At 51.2% G+C, this 13,502-nt stretch overlaps 2 protein-coding genes across 2 annotated transcripts; one reads left to right on the forward strand and one right to left on the reverse strand.

Annotated features, from left to right (window-relative positions):
• The first annotated feature begins 884 nt into the window (after window positions 1-884).
• BU24DRAFT_439475 (ATP-dependent protease La) lies at window positions 885-4,879 on the forward strand. The gene is made up of 2 exons (XM_033530307.1): window positions 885-4,185; window positions 4,243-4,879. Exons 1-2 carry the CDS (start codon window positions 1,063-1,065, stop codon window positions 4,441-4,443), a joined length of 3,324 nt encoding a protein of 1,107 aa, XP_033387581.1. The 5' UTR covers window positions 885-1,062; the 3' UTR covers window positions 4,444-4,879.
• A 1,165-nt stretch (window positions 4,880-6,044) lies between these two features.
• Window positions 6,045-9,206, reverse strand: BU24DRAFT_340832 (uncharacterized protein; the record flags this gene model as incomplete). The annotated part of the gene is made up of 1 exon (XM_033523245.1): window positions 6,045-9,206. One exon carries the CDS (start codon window positions 9,204-9,206, stop codon window positions 6,045-6,047), a length of 3,162 nt encoding a protein of 1,053 aa, XP_033387582.1.
• Between the last annotated feature and the right edge of the window lie 4,296 nt (window positions 9,207-13,502).

Raw genomic sequence — 13,502 nt, forward strand, 5'->3', positions numbered from 1 at the left:
GCGGCCACATCATTGATAGTGTCGTACAACTTCTGAGCGAGTTGACCTCGCCAAACCGGTGATGACTTGCTCATATTGAGATGGTCACACGTCAACTCGGCGCTGCTGTGTGTTCTTTGCGTGAAGCTCTTCGAAGATGTAAACATTGTCGATCCGAATCTAGTAGTCGTATTTCTCAGGTGTCTAGTCCGAGCAGAAGGAAATATAGCTAACATGTTTCCAACTCAGTTGTAGAGCATAACCCAAAGACGTACAAGATTAGTAATATAAATAGCCTCGATCATGTAGTACTTGATCCATGGACGTATATATGCAATGCCTTGGAATTGCAGTCCAGAGAATGTACAACTTTTGTTTCGGGCCTTTTTCCATAGTGTGATGTTCTACTACTACAGACGACACAAGATCGAGATAGCAATAATCATGTAGAGAAGACAACGTGATGGGTACGAAGGATAAAGCACGGTCGACCTAGAGTTATAGATAGCGTTGATGATTGTTTAGTATTGTATCTGCATAAAGTCGGATGTGCATATCGGGGCGATTTCGTCCGTCTTGTTCGTGTGACTAAGGTAGAATCGGAACGAATGTGGGAGAAGAAGGGAGCGTGCTTTAGTGGCGAAGGGCTAGGTAGTCCTCTGAGACGACACATAGATTTTCAGTGCAGAAGAAGATAATCATTTTGTATAGATATAGATTTTGAAGAGTACGAACAACAGTAAATGCAACTTTGATGAAAGATTCATATGATGAGACGATGAAGTCGTGATGTGGTGGTCAGGGACGCGATAGATGCCCGGCCAATCAATCGCGGCCGAGGTCTTGGCGGTGCTCGGGGGTTTCGGAGCTTTGGGGACGATGATGTCGAGATTTTGACCATTGCTGATCAATTCACCTCCGCCACGCCAATTTCCTGCCATCACACCGTGCTGTAGGCTTGTTACAGGTCGTCAACGTCGCACCGCTTGAGACGACACCTGAACACGACCATCAGCAGCTTCTCATCCTCCAAAACGAAACATCCCTCCATCGGTCCGAGTCACTGCCGTATCAGTAGCCAGCATGCTTCAAGGCCAGCGCCTAACGTGGCGAGCAGCTCTACGCCATGTACCTCGTTCAGGTGCTTCATTATCGGCCTCGAGAGCTACAACCTCTCTGCGACCGTCCCAGTATACAGCGTCCTCATTGACACAATATCCTCGAAGATGTCCGTCTCCGCCTGTCGCCCTCTTCGCCTCTCGTAGCTTCTCCACCACATTGAGCCGACACAAGGAAAGGGACCCCAAGTCAATACCGGATCCACAAGAAGAGGTCAAGGATGAAGAGAGCGAGGAACAAAAGAAGATTCAGGAGGAAACTAAGGAGGTCGAAGGCAAGTCCAAATCGCCAGAACCTATCCCCTCCTCTAATTCCAGCAATGCGCGAGGCAGCGCTGCAGGCGAGGGGGGATCATCAGGTGGCGATGGTGGCAGTGGGAAGAAGAAGAAGACATCTGAACGTTCTCTTGTTAAACCATCCATACCAGAAGTTTACCCTCAAGTAATGGCCATCCCCATCGGCAAGCGACCCCTCTTCCCTGGCTTCTACAAGGCGATTACAATCCGCAATAAGGAGGTTGGACAAGCGATTGCAGACATGGTGAAGAGGGGACAGCCATATATCGGTGCTTTTCTGCTCAAGGACGATGATGCAGACAAAGATGTTATCGATGATCCGAATGAGGTCTACGATGTGGGCACTTTCTGCCAGGTTACTAGCGCCTTTCCCGTCGGACCAGATGACAACTTCGCGATGACATGCGTTCTCTATCCCCACCGACGAATCAAGATGACTGACTTGAAACCCCCGGCCGCCGATAAAGCACCCGAGACACCCCAGAGTGAACCTTCCGTTGTAGAGAGCACCCTTGGAGAGGATGCAGTGAAGGAATCGACTCCACAACAGACGGAAACAGAGGCTGAACAATCCAAGGGCGACGTTGTAGCAAGCTTCGAGGAAGGTTCTGCTGATGCTGAAAAGGCGCCACAGTACTACGAAGCTACTTCATTCCTCAAGGACCGCAAGGTCAGCATCGCAAATGTTGAGAACCTTATGGAGGAGCCATTCGATATCAAGAACAACAGGACCATCCCCGCGCTTGTCAGCGAGATTGTCAACACATTCAAGGCCGTTGCACTGCTCAACCCTCTCTTCCGCGATCACATTTCTACCTTCTCTGTTCAGACTACTATGAACGTGGGGGAAGACCCTGTCAAGCTGGCAGATTTCGCAGCTGCAGTTGCACAGGCTGACTCGCACGAGTTGCAGGAGGCACTGGAAGAAATGAACGTTGAGCAGCGCCTGAGCAAGGCACTGATTGTGTTGAAAAAAGAGCTCATGAATGCCGAGCTCCAGTCAAAGATCGTTAAGGACGTCGAGACAAAGATACACAAGAAGCAACGCGAATACTGGTTAATGGAACAGATGAAGGGTATCAAGCGTGAGCTTGGTATCGAGTCTGATGGCAAGGACAAACTGATTGAACGTTTCAATGAAAAGGCTACCAAGCTTGCTATGCCCGAGGCTGTGAAGAAGGTCTTCGACGAGGAGATCAGCAAGCTCTCCCACCTAGAGCCAGCAGCATCGGAGTTTAATGTTACCCGAAACTACCTGGACTGGTTGACACAGCTGCCCTGGGGCCAGCGTAGCGCAGAGAACTTCGGCATCAAGCATGCACGAGAGGTGTTGGACGAGGATCACTACGGACTGAAGGATGTCAAAGATCGCATTTTGGAGTTCATTGCTGTTGGAAAGCTTCGTGGCACTGTAGAGGGTAAAATCCTCTGCATGGTGGGACCTCCAGGAGTGGGCAAAACGTCGATCGGAAAGTCTGTCGCTCGCGCCCTCAATCGCCAGTACTACCGATTCAGTGTTGGCGGTCTGTCAGATGTTGCCGAGATCAAGGGTCACCGAAGGACATACGTTGGCGCGCTGCCCGGCCGTATCATCCAGGCACTGAAGAAATGCCAGACCGAGAACCCTCTCATCTTGATCGATGAGGTCGACAAGATTGGCCGCGGACACAACGGTGATCCCGCCTCTGCTCTGCTAGAGTTGCTCGACCCTGAGCAGAACAGCAGCTTCCTCGACCACTACTTGGATGTTCCTGTCGATTTGTCCAAGGTCTTGTTCGTTTGCACAGCTAACATGACCGACACCATTCCCCGCCCTCTTCTGGACCGAATGGAGATGATTGAGCTTTCCGGATACGTCGCGGACGAGAAGATGGCAATTGCTGAACGCTACCTAGCCCCAACCGCCAAGGAAACCAACGGACTGAAGGATGTCGATGTTATCCTCGAGAAGGAGGCTATTGTAGAGTTGATCAACAAGTACTGCCGTGAATCTGGTGTCAGAAACCTCAAGAAGCAGATCGAAAAGGTCTACCGAAAATCTGCTCTCAAGATCGTCACCGACCTCGGCGAAGAGGCCTTCCCTGAGTCGGAGGCTCTCACTGAGGAAGGCAAAGCTGCACAGAAAGAATCAGAGAAAGATACCTCTGACGTCAAGGAGACCCCCGAGACTATTGAGAACGAAACTACCGAGGTCCCCCGCGTTGCTTTGAAAGTTCCAGACTCCGTTCACGTCAGCATCAACAAGGACAACCTCAAGGATTACGTCGGTCCACCTGTCTTCACCTCCGATCGCCTCTACGACACGACTCCCCCCGGTGTCGCCATGGGTCTGGCGTGGACATCCATGGGCGGTGCAGCCCTCTACGTCGAGTCTATCCTCGAGAGCGCCCTCTCCGCCAATTCGCACGCCGGCCTCGAGCGCACCGGATCTCTCAAGAACGTCATGAAGGAGTCCACCACCGTCGCATACTCCTTCGCCAAGGGCTTAGTCGCGCGAGAGTTCCCCAAGAACAAATTCTTCGAACACGCAAGGATCCATCTCCACTGCCCCGAGGGTGCTGTACCAAAGGACGGACCAAGCGCGGGTATCACAATGGCGACCAGTCTGCTCAGTCTGGCGTTCAACAAGCAGCTCCAGACCACCATCGCCATGACGGGTGAGCTCACTGTCACAGGAAAGGTGCTCAGGATCGGAGGACTCCGAGAGAAGACGGTAGCCGCCAGGAGAGCCGGTGCGACCATGGTCATCTTCCCGCAAGACAACATGTCGGATTGGCTCGAGTTGCCTGAGGTAAGTCTCACACTATCCACTTAGTTAATCAAAGTCCACGTGCTAACATTTCACCAGAACATCAAAGAAGGCATCGAAGGCAAGCCCGTCTCCTGGTACAGCGAAGTCTTCAGCCTAGTCTTCCCGGACCTCGACCGCGACGCCGCCAACAAGCTCTGGGAGAAGGAGCTCAAGGGCAAGAAGGGCGACAAGAAGAAGTACAAGGAGAAGGCACGCAAGGAGGAAGAGGAGGAGGAATCCGGCGAAGACGACGATTGAGTCAATACCGCCCACCCTTTCTTTTCCGCTTCCGCACCCGCACAAATCTTTGGATCTAGAGGAAGCGACCGACCGATCGATCATCTTGTAACAACAATTTAAAGCATAGTTATCCGGCGTCCTGGGACCAGGTGGACACAAGGGGAAAGCTTTTTTTGCATGACATATAGTTAGCTAGCTCCCCGCAACCTCGAACGGCTGCACGTTTTTCTGCATGCATTTTTCCGGGACTTTTAACTTGATTTACCACGAGGTTTTCCCAGAGCGAAAGACGAAAGGGACGACATGAATGGGTCGTTGGAAAACCATTGAAGCGCGCAAAAACTCTCCTCTTTGACGACGGTATATAGAAATCCTCTCTCCACAAGCAGATGAAGTGCTCGTGGAGTTGATTGTAAAGCCTTCTGTAGAAACATACAAATACAATAAAGACATCAATACAATTACAAAAAGCTGCATCATCCCACAACATAAACCCTCCTACTAGTTACAAATAAACAAACCTCTCCTCTTACAAAGGTGACACTATTCACCACCCCTCCCCGGTCCCCAGCCCCGGCCCCCGGCGGCGGACGCGGGCGCCACAGTGCGACGCAACGAGCGAACGGGCGGCGGCCTTCCGAGGGGCAACAACTCCGCTACAATCGACACTTTTCCACTTCTCCTACCGCATCTGGAAGGTGAAGCACCGCCCTCCTCCGCGGCGCGCGCACTCTGCCAGCCCGCCCGGCGGGCGTCAGCGTCGCTCGCTTCTCCGCTCCGGTGTCTGGGGCCGGGGGGTGGGCTGCGGCTTTATACACAGTATGTGCTCCACCAGAGAGAGGTAGTTGGATTTACTTGTACTGGAAGTACGAGTACGGGAATATAGATTTCACATTTTCATATTTTCACATTTGCGTTTGTCATTTCATATCATTTCATATAACAGTAAATCAAGCACGCCCCGGTCCATCCCCCTTGGACCAAAGCGCACGAATTCATTTGCTCACTCGCTCGCTCTATATACTCTCTCCCTCAATCATTCAATACCCGCTTAACTAACCCAAACATAAGTATCCGAAAAGAGACATAAGATCGTGTGGAGAAAATGTGTTACCGTCCCTTTTTTTTCCCCCTGCGTGGGAAGTTAAGCAAAAGCGTGGGGGAGGGGGATTGGATTAGCTGCTACTGCAGCACACGCGCAGGTTGAGGGGGATGATTTTTGAAGGTATGGTATTGTTTGGTACGGTATGATACGGACTGGACCCCTGAAGGTGAATAAATCTTACAATTGAGAAGGATAAAGACGCTTGCTAGTTTAGATGATAGATGAGATGAAGATGAAGATGATGAGGAAGGCGGGTCGTTACGATGCTGGAGAGGTAGGAAAAGGCTAGCTATAGAAGGAAGAAGATATGCGTGACAGTTAAAGTTTGTACTTGGTAGTATAGTGGATGGAGGGCAAGGCAAAGCAGAGCAAGGCGCGAGGTGATTTCTCCGGGAAGATGAGAGGGAATAAGGAGACGCCATGGCAATGTATGCTTTATGCAGAAACGGATTGTGCTTGGGATGCTGTATGCAAGAGGGTAGGGTAGAGGTTTAGGGGGGAGGTGTGAGTAAAGCTAGAGCGACGCTTCTTTCTTTCTTCGTTGCGCTCGCTCGTGTTCGTAGTGGTGTCGGGGGAAGACATGGCTGAGGGCGTACATGACTTCTTCAGCCGCATGCTCGTGAGGGGTTTCATCCTCTTCACGGCGGATGTCGAATGTCATTATCTTCTCTGGTGCGGGTTCGGGTTCTTTGACTGCATCGACGGCCTCGGGTATTCCGTGTGCGAACTCGGGTATCTTGAGACTCGGTGGCCGGATGGTTGTGTTGCTTGTCTTCTCTTCGAGCGCCTTCTCCATTGCTTCTTCCTCTGAGATTCGCTCAGAAGGCTTGACTGTGGTTTCCGTACGTTGTGGTATGGTTGCACTTGACTTGAGTAGTAGCTCGTGCCCACGCACGCCCTCGCCGAACCGACCTTCCATCCTCTGATCCCAGAGCCTCTCCTCTATTATAGGTTCATCCAAAAGTGTTGTATGATAGTTCAAATCCGAATCCAGAGACCGCCGTATGCATTCGGAATCAAGGCTAGTACGGTCCGGTTCGTTGAAGCCGGAATCTTGGTGGAGAGGATGGCGGAAGACGCGATCGATGGAGAACCCGGTTCCGACACGACTGGGCGCTGCACTGCTGCTTATACTTGTGTCCATGGCGACTTCATTCTCGAGGTCTGTAAGTGTATTTGATCGCTTAATATGTGGATCGTCTGTCTGGTTAAGCTGATGTACGCGATCGCTGAATGAGGCCTTGTTGGATGGGTGTCGGAGGGATGCCAATTCCATTGGCAGGTCGGCCGAATCATCAGGCTGTCCAGGAAGTGCGAGTCGATTGGGCTGGGGTGGTGGAAGCTCTGCAACAGTAGAGAGACTGAGGGGTGTTGTGTCGTCACTCTTCTTTGTTGAAGTGATTGAAGATTCCAGCTCTCCGGGGGGAGTCGTGATGCATATATCCTTGGGTTCTTGGTTCGTAAAGTCGTGGGCATCGATATCCAGACCGCGGCGTTGGACAAGTTTTGTATCACCATCTACATATACTTGTTCCCATAGAGGTTCGCGACTGGCAGGAAGGCTCGCAAGTTCATTCTCCAATTCACTGTCATCAAGAGACAAGACTGAGCGGCGGCCCGTGTATGGTGAAGAATCAGATTGGCGGTACCGGCGCTGTTCCCGCGAGGGAGAGCGGCCTCGCTCAGAGGTCGGGAGAATATAAGAGCAATTGGAGTCAACATATTCTGTCGAGGGCATATTGACGTTGGGCAAAGAAGACTTGGCTCGCAGATGGAGATTGGAAATGTCTTCCCTGTCTACGGCCATAGCTGGGTCGATGTATTCCTTGTCCGGACGATGCTCAGACAAGCTCTGTCGCTTCTCAGTAATAAATGTGACAGACTGCTGTGCTGCTGGATCGGGGAATAGCGATATGAGCTCTTTGGCAGATGGACGATCTCGAGGGTTGTCGCTGAGTAGTGATTTGACGATATTTCGGAAGTATTGCGGCACGTCTGAGTACCGGTCGATGCATCGATGGAGCGGTCGTTCTTGTCTTTCGGGTTCGTCGTCCTGCGCTGCGAGTGCCCACAGCACCATGCCCAGTTGGAAGAGATCAGATTTGACACCGATGTAGATGGAGATGCGCTGCCCGCTCTCGATGAGCCTTGCGAGTTCCGGAGGCTCCCAACCAACAGGGCAGCCGCGGCGATTGATGTCGATAATCTTTGCGTCGTAGTTGTTATCAATGACGATGTTTGATAGCGTGAAATCGCCTTGGACGAAGCCGGCTTCATGTATCTCGGATAAGCCTTCAACGATTTGCCTTGCCCATTGCTCCCTTCGAGGCCAAAGCATCTGGTCGGACCCCTTGAGGTCGTACAAGAGGTCCACAAGCGCACCTTTTTCGGCGTAGCTAATGAGCAGACCCTTGATCAACTGGTGCCCCTCGTCGACAATGACGCCTTCGAATTTGATGACTGACTTGGCGTCTTGCAGGCTGGAAAGGGCATTGATCTCGTACAGGAATTCTTCTACCGCGTCAGGACCCGGAATCTCCTTCTTGATATACTCTCTTCCATGTGCAGAGATCTTATAGACGAATCCCGAAATGTGAGAGTCGAAACTAATAGCGCTCTCCTTGAATTTTCTGCAGGTGAGGTGGTCTACAGCGGAGAGAGGGGGGTACGGTATTGTTTCGTTGACATCTTCCGTGACATGCACATGGAGGCGTCCATCAGCTGTCTGCAGTTTAAGATTGGTAACCGTATCGTAGAACTGGATGTCAGGCAACGAATCTCGGATGGCTTCGTAGATTCTGGAGCTCTTGTCGCGCTGATAATGGAGGCTCTTGAGATCGGCCTCAAGAGAGTCTGGTTCAAGGGCACGATAGTCACATGAGACTGTGACCCGCCTCCACTTGTTGGGCTCCTCGGCATATGTGATAAAGAATTTCTCTCGATCGGAGAGGTCGCGGAAATGCATGCTCAGATTGAGAATCCATTTTGCCTCGAGTTCTTCTTGTAACATGGCATCATCGATCTCATCGACTGAACGGTTCGAATCTCGCTCGTAAAATGAATCTCTAGCCATTGACAAAGGACGAGCATCGTCTCCCGAGATGTAGTCTATGCTCTCGTCCATAGCATAATCGACCTGCCTTGCACCTGCAGGGATATTGGAGTCTGGGGCACCACCAATAAAGGGGCCAGGTTTCTGACTTTCGCTGTCGTGCGGACTCAGAACGTCAGGCGCCGACATGGAAGGCACCGATGCTGGCGGGAGTGAGAGTGTTCGTTTGGGTACGAGTTGGGAGTCCCTTCGGTCCGCCGACGCTGCCCGCCTCTGCTCCGCATCAATAGGCACAGGCTCCAATCGATCCCTCTTCTCAGAATTCATCCTCTTGAACGTCAACGGCCTCGGCAGTCCAGGCACGACTTTCCTAGTACTCCTCCTATTCAACAATCCCGAAGGCCGTCCATGATGCTCTCCACTAGAATGGGGGCGTGCATTGTCCTTGCCATCCTCTACCGCCAATTTCTCAGGCGGAGGTTCCTCCTCTTCCCTGCGCAGCCAGCTTCCAATCTTCTTGAACGGGTCCCATACGCTTCTATGCTCATGCGCGTCCGTCTTTGCCCGTTGCCTACTGTGCGAACGCGACGACTCTCCCGTACCAGGCAGCATGAGGTTTGGCATGTTCCACGATCAATTCGTTGCACCCACCGCAGATGGCGGCGCGGTGCTCTCCAAGACGCGCAGCAGCGATGCCGGCTCTTTATCCCCAACTCAATGTCTCAGTCTTGACGCAATGGTCGGCACGGTACGCGGGGAAGCACGGGAAAAGCAATTCGGGGCTGGGGCAGAGGCAGCGGATCGTCTCGATAGGTTATCGTTGATTGCGTAGAGGCGCCGGGAGTCCTGCGGTGGAGAAGTCGTGTAACGGGCGGGCTTGCGTCGTCCATCAATTCATATCTGGATGGAGCTGCAGAGCGTCGCAGCACAGATGAGCCAGGTCTTTTGCTTTTCTGTCTGAAATTTCTGTTCCGAGGCCTCTGCCTGGCCCTCGCTCAAGAAAATGCAGGCCGTGGCGTCCTAATAATATTTTTGTTGACGCCCAAGCGGCAGAACCAAGACTGGGGCCTAATAAACCCGACTGGCGAAATTACAAGTATAACAACACGCGGGAATTACACAGTACGTCCTAGGGGAATCGTCAAGGGTGAGGCTCAAGATGGGGCGCGCAAAAGGAGACTGAGGACGAAGAATAGATGGGAGGACGAGGAGGCCGGGGGGCTGACGATAGAGGAACGGAGAGCGAAGCCTAAGGCTTGTGTGATATGAGTCGAGAGCGTAAGAAAGAGGTATCGAATTCAGGTGTGTATGAGTCCGAGTTTGCTGTATGGGTCCTGGGTACAGGCCGGGACAGGGTATTGTAGTGTTTGTACAGTAAGATGGAGGAAGATGAGATGGTATGGATGGATGGATGGGATGGATGGCTGGGCTGGGGTGTCCTGGTGTGCTGGTGTTTCCCCCCTACAATTCAATAGGAGGGCCCAATCAGCAGTGACAACCTACAACTTACCCCCAAGCACACACACACCCTCTCAACTACGATCCAATAATCCCCGGCTGAGCGAACGCAAGACAAGACACTGTCTTTGCTCTGCTTCCTCCAACAAAAGGGAGAAGGAATAAAGGAGGCTGGACGTTGCACGAGGGTTGGGCACACAGTCAGAGATCAGAAGTACAAGATTCACAACGTCGCAAAATGAGGGGACCAGCAGGGGGATTAGATTTCATTAGGAGTCACGACACAACGCATCACCCCTCTCAGCGAGCATCTTTATCAATGCTTCAGCCGGTTGCGTTACCTTGCATGGCGGTCAAGCATATCGTGAACAGCATTGGACGACGCGGGTTCTCTCTCTCTGAAGTGAACGGGCCGAGCTCGCACACAGAGGGCAAAGGCTGCTCATCAATCATACCAGGGCGAGACTGGACTGACTGGATGAAGGAATACGGACCACACACATAACGTTAACATTGACGATACATCCATACCTAGACGGAAGACGTTGGCCTGATTGGCGCTACTGGCGGTGTGGTAGCCACTCTACGCTGACGTCCCACAATCCTCAACGACCCTCGGGGGACTCAATTGCATCTCCCTCCACAATCCATGGGGTATAATGAAAACGTCTCATTGTCTTATTACAAACGGCTTCATCTCGAACTTGTTCTTCTCTACCAGGAAGACCAACCTCTCCCATTGTGTCAGGAGAGACATGTTGGAGAAAAAGAAAAAGAAGAAGTTGAGACATACATCAACTTCCCCTCCCTACCACACCCCCTCTTACTGTTGAGGTACAGTACATTAGCCTACTGTACGGAGACAAAGTACGCTCCACTTTGGAAATGCAACTCTTTCCTGCAGGAGCAAAAAAGAGTAACTTGCCGGTTATGTGCCTCCATTCAGTCCACCATACATGACCACCCTTGACAGACTTGACTTCAATAATGAAGACGCCCCGCCGGAGCATCAACCCGGCCCTTGACATGGAGTACCGATCTCCCCATCGCTGCACCACACGTCCTCTCCATCGGGACAACCAACGTAGGATGTGTACAAGAGTACCAATGACCTTCATCAGATCTCATGTTCTTCCTGAAAGGCCCACGCGCTTTGGGTAACATGGCAGCATGCAAGTGCGAGCCAACCAACGCCGACGGGCTCCGATATCCGCAACCTAGCGAACATTCATCTGCGAAGAGCTTCACATCAGCAACGTGCAGGATTCCGTTTCAACTTTTGATGCATCTTGAATTAAGTCGTCAATCTCTTGTCTGAAATGGCTAACTACCGACTTCAATACAAAGCCAACCGCCCTCGACTCTAAACAAAAAACTACATTCATCTTTCGCACTGTATGCAATATGCTACCCACAGGTCACACCGATCAATCTACCATCACCGGTCGAGTCCACTAACAGCCTCAAAACTCCCCACAGAACCATCACCGCCTAAACAGTGAGGCGCACGAAAACCTCAGCTCCCATAAAAGAACAACAAACTCCCCTTCCATTGGATTTCCTCGCGAGCTTATCCCTCCAGTTCGCATCCTCAAACGATGCGTTGTCCAAATTGTTCCTTTCATCCTACTGTACATACATACACTCCCCTGCCTTGCCTTACCGCTCGCTGCTTGCTGCATAACTACACAGTAGTTAGTGGCTCTACTGACACGTCAATCCACGTTCGTTCGTTCATGTGCCGCCGCCGCAGCCAGCGCCATCGCCCGCGCCCGCGCCCGCCGCCTCGAAAAAAAAATCTAAGTCAGAAGCTAAAAGCAATGCACAGCAAGCATTCACGCATTCTATCCAATCCGGTCGTGCATGGATTCGAATTCGCATATGACATAGCCAGCGCACACAAACTGAAAAACAAAAAAAATCGACTCCGTTGCTTTATTTTTATTTTTTTCATTTTCTTGTCCTTCTGAAAATGATGTTCCCATTTCGTCGACGTGCATAGACGGACGTAGATGGCAGAAGTGGGGTTTGAGACAAGACAATCCATTGACATGGCGCCGTCTTTCTGGTGGAAGAGTGAATGTCTATGCGCATTTCTATAATTCCTCCGGATTACACCTCGAACTTGAACTCACTGTACCACAAAGAATCCCGCATGACCATAATCATGACCTTACCTTACCTTACGCTCCCCATACGTCTAGCATCCATCTACTCCGTACCCCCAGTTCGCAAAACCTGGAGTACGGGGTCCTCTTCAGCTCCTCACCCTCAACATCAAAAACACCATCCCACTGTCTAACCAACCACCTCTTAATACTCACTCCCACCATCAATCACTCTGAATCACTTCCCAACCCTCTCCAACCTCGCCCGAGAAAAGAAAAACGTGAACAAAAAGAAACAGAATCCTTCTAGAACACCCACTACCATTCCCTTCCCCACCCCACCCTACGGTCACATTCTCCTCGGCTTCCCCCCACATACCTGCCTCTGTCCGAGTTCCCAACCGAATCGAGCCAAGAAAACATAGACAGAAGCCCCCCGTGAGATACGGAGTCCTTCGTACCTTTAATATAAAAAATCATAGAAACCCCAACCCGGCGTGTCGGCCCCCGGCCCCCCTTTCGAATATCTTTGTATAGCGGATACGAAAGGGGAGATTTTGTCGGGTGCCGTGTAGTCTCGCTGCGTGATTTTGGTTGGACATGTGTACTTGTTGTGTTGAGTAGAGGGTGTGAATGCTGGAGAGGAACGAGAGGGAATTGTACGATGACTGCTGGGGAACAGATCGGTAGCAGGAGATCAATTTACTTTTTTTATTGCTATATTTCTTTTCCCGCGATCGTACGTTCTTCCTATCAAGCCTGCATCTCTCCTCCAAGGCCTGGCGCAGTGACTGCATTGGCACGATGATTATACTGTACGTTTTAGGAAATATCGTTACATTGAACATAGAAACTCAGCCTTCTCACGATCGCGCGTAGCAAAAGCAAGTTCCTTTCCCCTCACTTCGAATTGGTTTTTTTTTCCCTTTTGTGAGGGGTGTTCTACCTAAGAACGGGATCTATTTCGGCGGCGGCGGATCGTCCCGCTGGTCCAGCGACGGGAGGGGATAGGGATCATGCTTGGAGGGAAGTATGGGAGCTGATGGCTAGTTTGGGTAGGGAGTACGGAGTATATTTGGTCGCTTTGGATATCTACAATGGAAATTACATGATGTTTTGAAGCGATTTCATCAGTTTAAGTGACTCGTCTCTGTGTTTCTCCTCCGCTTCTTTTCTTGCTTCCTGTGCGTCTGCAAACATTGTCAGTTTCCGGAATTTTTTCCATTCGTCCAGGACTTCTACTTGAAGTGCATCTAGTTCTTCCAGTAGTGTCCGTAGTCCCTGTAATTTTTTCCATTCGTCCAGGACTTCTACATGAAGTGCATCTGTCTCTTCCTGTATAGTCTGTAATTTT

This window comes from Aaosphaeria arxii, assembly GCF_010015735.1.
Source record: "Aaosphaeria arxii CBS 175.79 unplaced genomic scaffold BU24scaffold_2, whole genome shotgun sequence".
NCBI classification, from domain to species: domain Eukaryota; kingdom Fungi; phylum Ascomycota; class Dothideomycetes; order Pleosporales; genus Aaosphaeria; species Aaosphaeria arxii.